Below are 11,687 nucleotides of genomic sequence, written 5' to 3' on the forward strand. Positions count from 1 at the left end.
GTGGCAACAGTAGTGAGGTTGGCCCAGGATCGGACATTGTTTCGTTCTGCTGTGCATAGGGTCGCTATGAGTCGGTGCCAACTCCATGGCACCTAACAACCATGATCAAAGTGTCATGGTGGTCTAAACAGTTAACATACTCTGCTGTTAACTGAAAGGATGTAGGTTTGAGTCCAGCCAGAGGCATCTTAAAAAAAAAGGCCTTGTGATCTACTTCTGAAACATCAGTCACTGAAACTGAAAACTCTACAGAACACAGTTCTACTCTGACACACATGGGGTTGCCACGGGTCAAGAATCCACGTATTGGTGATTGGTACTATGGGAACTATTGTTTGCATTGGGGATGCAGCAGTTGTCAAGACAAAAATCCCTACTCTTGTGGAATGGGCAAAATAGTTTCATAATAATTAGGACAGGGAGTTTCTTCTTTGTCATATTTCTACCATGCCTATTTTTCATACTCACACATGTACAGTGGGTCTAAATTTGATCCAGAACTTCAGAATCTTAGAAAATAACCCTCCTGCCCTCAACTCACTGTACTGAATATTAAAAAGTCAGAGATTACGAACTTTCATTTGAGGGGACTTTTTTCCTTGAATAATTACTATTGTTGTTATTGTTAAATGCTGTTGAGTTGGTCCTGACTCATAGCAACCCTGTACAGGGTTTTCAAGAAGTGGCTGGTGAGTTTGAACCGCCAGCCTTGCAAACCAATCTTGTGGTCGAGTGTTTATCTTATAGTACCATACCCAACCCTGTCAACTAATAATAAAGACACAAAACAACTATAATTTATCTAATATACAGAATGTCCTCTTTAAAATGCATCATCTCTTTTCATCTTCACACAATTATGAGGTAGGTATGATTTTTATCACCAATTTAGAAATAAGTGAATGGAGGCAGAGAGAAATTAACTAATCAGCCTAAGCCCACACAATCAGTTACTACAGACCAGGTGTGTCAAGTGTGTTGTGGTATAGAGTCCCTGATGTTGACTTCACATTTATGAAGTGGGTCCCAGAGATTGCAGGAGAGACTTGGGTGACCAAGACATCACTCACCCCTCCATTGGGTGCAAGGCAATGGCCCGGGGCTTCTCCAAGTTCTGCCACAGCAGGACCTTCCGGTGGGCCCCATCCAGATTGGCCACCTCAATCCTGGAGGTCCCCGAGTCAGTCCAGTAGAGTTTGTCGTGGACCCAGTCCACAGCCAGGCCCCCTGGTGGAAAGAGGCAGTGGAGAGGTATCAGGCATTCAGTCCTGACTCCTCAGTACCAAAGAAACAAGAGGCATTCAGTCCTGGCTTCTCGGTGCCATAGAAATGGAGCAAACTTAGGTCAGGTATTGTTCTAGCCATTTTACGTGCACTAACTCACTGAATCCTCACAACTCTATGAGCAAGGAAATCTAATCCCCATGAAGATAAGGGTACAGAGAACTCGGATCACTGTCCAAGGTCAAGCAGTCTCTCCTCATAGCCAACCACACTCCCACTTCCCAAATTCTGGATCCCTGACGCACACCCAGGGACCTTTCTGCATAGTTTCAGGCCTTGTCAATTGCAACTGGCATTCTGAAGATGTTTTAGAAGTTCCATAAGCTTTAGGTTCCAACGTGCACACTTCTAAATTTGAATCCACATCACCTACTTGTAGGTAGCTCATGATTACAAAGTGAGCTGGTGGTGGTGGTTTTTTGCTTGTTTGTAATCTGTAACTGTTTGAATGTCTGTGTGGCTCAAGCAATGAAGGGCTTGACTACAAGCCAAAAGGTTGGCAGTTCGAACACAACCAGAGGTACTTTGGAAGACAAGTCTGGTGATCTGCTTCCAAAAGGTCGCAGCTTTCAAAGCCTATGGAGCAGTCCTACTTTGCACACCTGGGCTGCCGTGAATGGGAATTGACTGGATGGCAACTAATATCAAATTCTAAGTCAATCAGAATCATTTGCTACTGAGCAATCAAAACAAAATTCAGAAATGAATTGGATGTTAAGGCTGATAAAAAACTATAACTGTCATCCATATGCATCAAAATAGTCTCCTTGTTCACGGGTATTGAGCTCAGTAACGAGTGACTATTATCCATCTGAAGCGGTGAAATTAATACACACTATGCTGAAGGAGCTCTGGTAGCGTAGTGGTTACGAATCGGGTTGCCAACTGGAAGGTCAGCAGTTCGAAAATACCAGCTGCTCCGTGGGAGAAAGATGAGGCAATCTGCTCCCGTAAAGATTTACAGCCTCGGAAACCCTATCCAGGGTCGCTATGGGTCAAAACCGACTCGACGGCATTTAATAACAACAACAACAAAAAATGCTGACCTTCAAGGAGCTCTGGTAGTGTAGCGGTTATGAATCGGGCTGCTAACCTCAGGGTCAGCAGTTCGAAACTACTAGTGTTCCGCGGGAGAAAGATGAGGCTTTCTGCTCCCGTAAAGATTTGCAGCCTTGGAAACCCTGTGCAGGGTATCTATGAGTCGGAATCGACTCCACGGTACTTAACAACAACAACAACATGCTGACCTAAAATTTCTCTGGAAGGAAAACTGTTCTGCTGCCCTAGATTTGCAAGCCACCAGCTTATTCCCTCCATTGTTAAGTGACCAGTGTGGCTCTCCCTCCTTCCCCTGGGGCCTCATTCCCTACCTGGGCTCTCTAACCCAGTAGACACAACCTCCTCCACGTTGCTCCCATTGAGATTGGCCCGGAGGATCCGGTCTAAGGTGACGTCGGACCAGAAGACCAGCTCGCGTTGGTGATGGAAGTCCAGGGCTATGGCGTTCTCCAGGTTGTTGAGTAGCAGTGTGTACTCAGAGCGGTGCGGTAGCACCTGCCGGATGTCAATACGATTGGCGAACAGTAGCACAGGCTCCGGCCCTGGGAAACAGCATAGAAATGGAGTCCCAACTGGACTGCAGAGCTACCCCTAGTTCCCTTGACCTCTAAGGCATGCCCAAGCACTCAGCTACACTGTTAGAGGAGAGAGAGACTCTGGACTGGAATGTCTCCTCCCGAAGTGCAACCCATTGCTCCACTTAACTGACAAAGCTCTCAACACCTGGTCAGTCTCCACGCACCCTGTGCACCTCCAGCCCAATGCCATCATCCCTTACCCAGAGCCTTGCAGCTGCGCCGATCAGGCCGTAGTTCATAGCCTGCTTCACACCAGCACTGGAAAGCCCCCTCACTGTTGGTGCAACCTTGGCTGCAATACCCCTCCTCAGCACATTCGTTCACATCTAGGAGAACCAGGCAGGGTCAGATCTCCCTTCTGACATCCTCCTACCCCCAACTCCCAGGCTGACTGGTGGCTTTCCTGCCCACGTGTCCCTCTACTTCCCAAGCCAGGCAAGAAGGCTGGATAACAAGTGATGAAGCGCTTTGGAGTCATGTAGACCTCTGAGCTGCAACCCCAACTCTGCTACTCACCAGCTGTGTGGCCATCAGTAAGTTACTTAACCTCTCTGAGCTTCGGGTTTCCCATCTGTGAAATGGGAGGGACAATCCTTGCCTCCCAGGGTTATTGTGATGATAAGCAAGGTCATCTGGCGACTGCCTGACCCATAGCAAACACAGCCGCCTGTCTGCTGCCTCTGCCCAGCAACCTAGCCCTGCTCTCATCCAGGCCCCAGCTCACCATGGCACGAGTGCCCGTCCTCTGTGAGCCGGTAGCCTGTGTGGCAGGTACACTGCACTGCCCCCCGCACCATCTGGCACTTCTGGGAGCAGCCACCGTTGTTAACATTGCAGTTCTCCTCACCCGTCCGGGGCCCTGTGCCAATCAAGTCAGAGATGGGAGTTGAGCCCAGAATCCTCCTCCACACAGCCAACTTGGCATTCCACCTGGACCACGAAGAACAGCTCCCAAAGCGGCCAGAGTCCCTGGGGAGGATTCCCTTTGAGCTCTCTGGGTGGGGTTCAGCCGCAAACCATGGGCCAGGCCCGCCCACTGAAGACACTCACGGCAGTTCTGCTGTGGGCTTTCATCACTGTTGTCACCACAGTCATTGATCCCGTTGCATAGCTTCCTCTGTCCAATGCAGCGCCCGTTCCAACACAGAAACTGGTCCGAGGCACACTGGGGGCTGCCTAGAAAGGAAGGGCGGGCGGGAGGGAGGGCCAGTCACAGCAGGGCAGGGTTTGGGTCAACAAAAGGATGGGGAGCCTGTCATTTTCTAGGGAGAGCTGGAGACAGATGAGACTCAAGGTGGGAGGGTTGGGGTCCAAGGCAGGAAACAGCTCAGACAGGGCTGGCTGAATGTCTGCATTCATTTTCTCCCCAGAACACTTCATTGGGACAATTAAGGCTGTGGGACAAATGAGAAAGTACATCTATGTGCTTGGCACTGGATCTGACTAGGGGCGCAAGCCCTTGTCACCAGGCCAGAGGAAAAGGCATGGGCCGCGTGGGATTTAGAATGTGAGTGGTCATTGTGTTCCAGGCCCTAAGGTTGCAGGTCAACAGAGGCACTTGGATTTGACCCTGGTCAATGGGAAGGGCAGGAAAAATCCAGACCATAGACAAGATATGAATAAAGCCTCAGCAACTCCCTCCTAGACGGTTGTTGTTGTTGTTGTTGTTAAGTGCCGTCAAGTCGGTTCCGGACCATAGCAACCCTGTATAGGGTTTCTGAGGAGCAATTTCCTCTTGCTACTCCGACTACAGGATAAAGGGTCTGGGGGAGTCCTGGGGGAGTCCTAGGAATCCTTACCTGTGTTCTCACAGTTCTCTTCATCACTGTTGTCTGCACAGTCATCTTCTCCATCACAGCGCCAGGACAGGCGGACACAGCGACCTGACCGGCAGCGGAACTGTTCAGCAGTGCACATTGAGGTGGCTAAGCAAAGCAAAAGTCTAGTGAAAGGCTGGCCCATTACAGTCTGATAGGCCACCCTGACCCCCAGAGCTGTACTTTACCCAGTGTGTCTGCCCGAGCCGGCCCTCTCAACATCACCCTCGCTGCTGGCCCATGGGGCATCTTTGTGTGATACTTTCTCAAGATACTTTGGAGTCTCTGGGTAGCTCAAACAGTTAAGTGCTTGGCTATTAACCAGAAGGTTGATGGTTCAAATCCACCCAGAGGAACCTCGGAAGAAAGGCCTGGCAAACTACTTCTGAAAGATCTTGAAAACCCTATGGAGTTCTACTTTGACATACACAGGGTCACCATAAGTCAGAATCAAGTCTCAGGCAACTGACTTGGATATTTCCCCTCTTCAAGATACAGGTTAACTGCAGGTTAACGCGCTGGACTGTAAGGTCAATTTGAACCACAAGGTTGGCAGTTCAAGTTCATCAGCTGCTCCTCAGAAACCCTACACATGGTCGCCATGAGTCGGAACCAACTCAACAGGACTTAACATCTTTACTGCCATCAGCTAGAAAATGGCTGTGATGAATATACAACAGTGTTGTCTGTCATGTGAATGGCATCCCTCTGAATATGGCACTCGATGCAGTGTACAACCTGTGCAACTGTACATAGCAGTCCTGTCCAATGCCTTCAAGTTTTATTTATGGTGCCCTCTTTGAATCCACAACCCCTCTCTCTAGTCCCAGCTCAGCCCTTCGGTGCCGTCTGCCACTCACTGCAGTTGCGCTCATCTGATTGGTCATCACAATCCGCATCGCCATCACAGCGCCAGCCAGCATTGACACACAGACCACTCTGACACATGAATTCCCCGGAGCGGCAGGGCTGGTGGGAGGCTGGGGAAAGATAGCAGACTCCTGCCTCTAGCCAGTGCATGCATCCAGAGAGCCTGTCAGCCCAGCACCCGGGACCCTCCATCTCTGGGAGTCCAGGAATGCCTCCCCTGAGCTTTGGCGCAGTTGGCACCTCCCAGCCTGGCCTCCCCTCCTGCTGGCCACTGGCCCGAACACTCACAGCAGTCAGACTCGTCTGACCAGTGCATGCACACAGAAAGCCTGTCAGCCCAGTGCCCGGGACTCTCCATGTCTGGGAGTCCAGATGCCGCAGTTGGCACCTCCCAGCCTGGCCTCCCCTCGCCCCTCCTGCTGACCATTGACCACTGGCCCGAGTACTCACAGCAGTCAGACTCGTCTGACCAGTCCCCACAGTCGTCATCGCCGTCACAGTGGTAGATATCAAGGATGCAGCGGCCGTAAGCACACTGGAACTCCTCCAGGCTGCAGGGGGGCGCAGGTACGGCTGAAGCTGGAGGGAGGGGCGTTACACTCAGGCCTGGATGGAGCAGGAGGCCTTGACTCCTCAAAGGGGCAAGATTCTCAGGTTGGGCACCTTCCTCAAGGTAAATGATACCTGATTTCCTATGGGATAGCCCTGCCAGATTCCCACATTCAGATGTGCTACCTGGGGAACCTGGTCCTGCCCTAGCCCTGCCTAGGAGGACCTGCTTCTCGGGAACCCACCCTCCTCGTTCACTATACATGCACTCCTGACCTTGCCCCTGAGCCTGTGGGATGGAGCCCTTTGCCCTCTCCCAGCCCAGCAGCCTGAGGTCTGAGGCCACTCACGACAGCTCTCCTCATCAGAGCCATCTTTGCAGTCGGCATCACCATCACAGAACCAATGTTCAGCAATGCAGCTTCCATCACTGCAGCGGAACTCCTTGTCAGAGCATTTGCGCATGTCTGCAGAATGGGGAGAGACGCAGTGGGACAGCAGTGTTGAGGGAGCCTGCAGGGAACCCTGTCACCATCCATCCTAACTCTCAACCTCACTGTTCCTGTGGGTTTGACCCTGCCCTTCCTTACAGTCTGCACAGATTTGGTGTGGACTCTGGTAGTGCTACAGGATAAGCACTGGACTGCTAACCTCAAGGTCGGCGGTTCACACCCACCAACAGGTCCATGGGAGAAAGATGAGGCTATTCTGCTCCTGTAAAGCTTTACAGCCTCAGATGGCCTACAGGGTCACTGTATGGGGTTTCATTCAATGGCAGTGGGTTTGGTTTGGCTTGGGTATTCCAGGTAAAACTGAGGTCCTGGAGAGATTGGGGTACAGATCCTGGTTCCCGGGCTCCTGGAAGAGGTCTAGACTGCTCTGTCCTCCTGCCTTCCTCCAGTCACTTCAGATACCTGGGGCAGCTCAAGGTCAGGTCGTGGTAGGGCCAGGCCATCCATGGGCTATTACCAGGGCTGGTACTCACCACACTGCTCATCACTGTTGTCTCCACAGTCATTGTCACCATCGCAGTGCCATAGGCTGCGGATGCAGTAACCGTTCTGGCAGGGGAATTCGTCCTCCTCACACTCCCGTGGGGCTGTGGGTGGGTACAGGCACAAAGGAGTCAGGCCACGACATGCAGTGGGGTCCCAGCACCTGGAAGCCCAACATCATGCCTCCTAGATGCTCCACTGTTGCCAAGAGGGATCAGGAGGGCCCATCTACCCCGGGAAGGAGCTGAAAACCCACGAGGTGACCTGGGAGCAGGATATCATGTTTTCTAACTGATGGAGTCTGCCTGGCCCCCAACAACACTCACGACAATCCTGTTCATCTGAGTCGTCCTCACAGTCATTGTCCCCATCACACACCCAAGAGCGGCGGATGCACTTGCCATTGTCACAGTGAAAGTCGAGCGGAGAGCAGGTGGGCAACACTGAGTCCCAGGAAAAGAAGTGAGTCAGTCTGGTATCCTTACTCAGGTAGGTTAAACTGGGACATAAAACCTTTAAAAAAAAAACCAAAAAACACCCCTCCCCCCCATCTTCCTATCCTCCTTAGGTAAAGCTCTTCTTCACATACTTGTGCTTCACCTGCCCCAGCTGATGGAGAAACTGTGCTAAGAAAAGAAAGTACTAGAAGGGAATGGTGGCTGTGGGAGTCACGGCAGGGGACAAAGAATAACCCAAGGAAGTCAAAACCACACAGAAAGCAGTAGGAAAAACATGTGCAAGAAAAGGAATTGCTTTTTCTTTGCTTTTGTTTTAATTCCTTTCCTCTTACGAAAAGGATAAGCACTAGATCGCTAACTGCAAGGTTGGTAGTTCAAAACCACCAGCTGCTCCATGAGAGGCTTCTTGCTTCCACAGAGATTGATTTAGTCTTAAAAACCCCGAGGAGCAGAGCAATTCTACTTTATCCCATGTAGGGTCACTATGAGGAACGGCTACAGCCTGAGAAACCCTATACAGAGTAGCTATGAGTCACAATCAACTTGAAGGCAGTGTGTGTGTGGTTTTGTTGTTGTTGTTTTTTCTTCTTGCTAAACGACGACTGTTGTATCTGGTCTCAATATCCAGGCCTGGAATCATCACACTGAGCAAATCAGTTACCTTCTCTTAGCTGTAGAGTCTTCCACTATACAATGGGGATAATTATACTCAGCTCACAGAGGTCTTTTGAGATAATGCATATGAAAGTGCTACATGAAAGTGAGGTATTTATCATCATCCCAATTAGGTGAATTGGTTATGGTTAATGAGGTCCAGGTTGTAGCTTTCTTCTCATTAGTCTAATTAGCCACCCTCAGGCATAGATGCTGCAGGTGAGAGAGTGTACCCCTAAACCCAGACAACTAGCTCAGTGATATTTCTATATATCCAAGATGGCACCTAAACCTATCATGCTATATTACTACACAGTACTACTAAAAGGGAGAACTTGCAACATTTATGGTATCAAAAAGGTGTGATTATACAGACTATTGGAGTTCTGGGTTAATGTATCAGACTGCAAAGCCATCTGAACTGCAAGGTTGGTGGTTCAAGCTCACCAGCTTCTCCTCAGAAACCCTATACAGGGTTGCTATGGGTTGGGATCGACTCGACGGCACTTCATAACAACAACATACAGAATATCAAGACCAGAAACAAAAAGGATCCATGTCCATGTATAGTATAAACATTTTAAATGCAGTATACGTATATAAATGCATATTCACATAAATACCAGGGGACTTCAAAAAGTTCACAGAAAAAGGAAACGAAAAGATAACAGAATGTTCCCACAAACTTTCTGAAGCCTCCTCATACAGAGGGATCTATTTAAAGAGACAGCCTGTTGTTCTAATTGTGTGTATGCATGTTTTCCTACACTTGTTTCTGAGATTATTTTTTTTGGACATACATGGATGAACCCATAGACATTTGGGTGGGTGGTGGAAATGGGGCTTTAAAAAGTTCGTGGAAAATGGAATGAAATGATAAAGGAGTTCTTCCATGAACATTTTGAAGGTCCCACTTATGTTGTGAACATAGGTCAGCCTTGCAAGAGACCAAGTGTCTGAGTGGGATGCAGCTGACACACAGAAAATTCCATGAGAGCTGTCCTTGGCTCTCCCACCCTCAAGCCCTTCTTCCACCACTTCCCAGCATCCTGTGGGGCGTTCTTACTGCATCCATCTTCATCGCTGTGGTCCCCGCAGTCGTTGTCTCCATCACATTGCCACTGGGCGGGGATGCAGGTACACTCCCCAAGGGCGCTCACCGCACAGGTGAAGTGGCTCCGACCACAAGCACACTCGGGGCTGCTGGCCAGGCCTGGGCAGAGGGAAAAGGAACCAGTGAGGGCTCATGTTCCCACTCAACCATAGTTCATCCCATGGAGGTGGGGAGGGGGCCAGGAGCCTAGTCCAAGGGTACTGCCACCAGGGGGGTTCAGAGACACCGCAAGGAGATACAGATAACCTAATCTTGCCTTCCTCCCCCTACTCTATGGCATAAATCAGGGGTGGGGAACCTTTTTTTCTGCCAAGGGCTATTTGGATATTTATAACATCTTTCGAAGGCCATACAAAATGAACAATTTAAAAATTTGCCTGCTATATTTTGTCAGGAGTCCTGGTGTGGCATTGTAGGATAAGCACTTGACCATAAGGTCAGTTTGAACCTCAAGGTCAACTGTTCAAACTCACTAGCTGCTCCTCAGAAACCCTATACAGGGTCTCTATGAATAGGAACCAACTCAATGGCACTTAACAACAACGACATATTAGGTCAAAAAGTCCTGATGTGGCACTGTAGGATAAGTGCTGGACCACAAAGTCTGTTTGAACCACAATGTCAGTGGTTCAAACTCATTAGCCACTCCTCAGAAACCCTATAAAGGGTCGTTATGAGTTGGGATTGACTCAACAATACTTAACAACAATAACATATTTGATCAAACATTCAATTAACTCACCCCTACAACAACAATGTGATGACTGGAACTTTGGTTGCCTTGGCAGGGACAGACGAAATGATTTAGTGGGCCTTATACAGCCTGTGAATGGAGCTCTGGTAGCGTAGTGGTTATGAGTTGGGCTGCTAATCAAGGTCAACAGTTTGAAACTACCAGCTGTTCCGCAGGAGAAAGATGAGACTTTCTCCTCCCATAAAGATTTACAGCCTCGGCAACCCTATGCAGGGTTGCTATTAGTTGGAACCGACTTCACAACACACCACCACCACCACCACCATACAGCTTGCAGACCAGAGGTTCCCCACACCTGACATACGTGGTCAAGAAAATGCACTCAGACTTTGGGCTCACATATTGTCCAGGTGCCCCCTCTATGAAGAACTTTGCTGCCCAGAGACAACTCATTGCTCTATGAGGGGGACAGAGGGGTGATTTTGGGAGAGGTCTCCATTTTCTTCCCTTCAAAATTAGGTTGAGATATGGATGGTTTTGCCTCTATCCAGTGCCAGAATTGTGATCTTTTGCAGAGAAAAGTAAGATGTATGAGGGTGCTTCAAAAAAGATTGTAAAAAATTTTCATTGTTTTAATTCCATTTTCCCACAAACTTTTTTAAAGCCCCCATGCAATGGTGAAAATAAAATCCTGGAACTCCTAGAGAAATAAAACACACACAGGAGAGGAGGAAGCAGAGGCTAATGACCAGGTGGCGTGGGGAAAGAACCAGGGCGATTCAAGGCCAGTGGCTGGGACCAGGGCCTTTTCCGGTCTGAGGGGCGGCCCCTCCCCCAGCCTCAGCAGCTTGCAGCTGGGTTTCTCTATTGAATATCCAGCTATCTGCCTGGCCAAGTCCTGTGACTGGCTGCCATGCCCTCTCCCCAGCGTGCCCAGCATGATGCCCTCGGATAGCGTGTGAATGGCTCAGTGCCCCTGCTGCAGCCTCATCTGGAACAAAGGGTTCTGCCAGGGTCACTGTCCCCGCTTCCTACCATTCATCTAACCCACTGGGCTGCTTGCAGCTGGGCAAAGAGGGGGCCACAGTTCATTGCTGATCTCCCCACGCTTTCTTCTTCCCTTCCTCCCATCTGCTGAGCCTTGCCCTCAGACTGGGCTGGACAAAGAGAAAGAGTCAGCTCCTAAATTGCCACTCCTCTCCCTTTTGTATTTACCTGCTCGGCTTCTACCTTGGCTTACCTCCTTGATGTACAGTTTTGCCTCACATTAGAAATGCTTGGCCTGTTTAGGGTCAGGAATGCAAGCATAGCTGCTCTCCCCTCCAAGAGCTGGGAGAGAGTCTGAGACTCTCTCTCTTCACTTCAACCCCAGGGGTGAGTATGAACATTAACACCTGTGGGTGGATGTATGGAGGGACGATTGGATGGACTGATGGTGGATGGATGGATTGATGGATGATGGATGGATGGATGAATGGATGGATGGATGATAATGGATGGATGGATGGGTGGTGGATAGGTGGATGGGTAGATGGAGGATGGATCATGGATGGATAGATGATGGATGGACAGAGGATGGATTGTAGATGGTGGATGAACAGATGACATATTAGGA

The 11,687-nt window shown here is 49.6% G+C and overlaps 1 protein-coding gene across 1 annotated transcript in view; it reads right to left on the reverse strand.

Annotated features, from left to right (window-relative positions):
* LRP4 (low density lipoprotein receptor-related protein 4) overlaps window positions 1-11,687 on the reverse strand; it is a 72,407-nt gene that overhangs the window by 39,641 nt on the left and 21,079 nt on the right. Inside the window, exons 3-14 of the mRNA XM_006865129.1 lie at window positions 9,331-9,477; window positions 7,479-7,595; window positions 7,143-7,256; window positions 6,508-6,624; window positions 6,059-6,187; window positions 5,599-5,718; window positions 4,721-4,846; window positions 3,972-4,097; window positions 3,646-3,780; window positions 3,122-3,247; window positions 2,655-2,885; window positions 1,071-1,227 (exon numbers count right to left, since the gene is read on the reverse strand). Coding sequence (XP_006865191.1) covers window positions 1,071-1,227; window positions 2,655-2,885; window positions 3,122-3,247; window positions 3,646-3,780; window positions 3,972-4,097; window positions 4,721-4,846; window positions 5,599-5,718; window positions 6,059-6,187; window positions 6,508-6,624; window positions 7,143-7,256; window positions 7,479-7,595; window positions 9,331-9,477 — 1,645 coding nt within the window. The remainder of the gene's footprint in view (window positions 1-1,070; window positions 1,228-2,654; window positions 2,886-3,121; window positions 3,248-3,645; window positions 3,781-3,971; window positions 4,098-4,720; window positions 4,847-5,598; window positions 5,719-6,058; window positions 6,188-6,507; window positions 6,625-7,142; window positions 7,257-7,478; window positions 7,596-9,330; window positions 9,478-11,687) is intronic.

Source organism: Chrysochloris asiatica, unplaced genomic scaffold, assembly GCF_000296735.1.
Source record: "Chrysochloris asiatica unplaced genomic scaffold, ChrAsi1.0 scaffold00075, whole genome shotgun sequence".
Lineage (NCBI taxonomy): Eukaryota > Metazoa > Chordata > Mammalia > Afrosoricida > Chrysochloridae > Chrysochloris > Chrysochloris asiatica.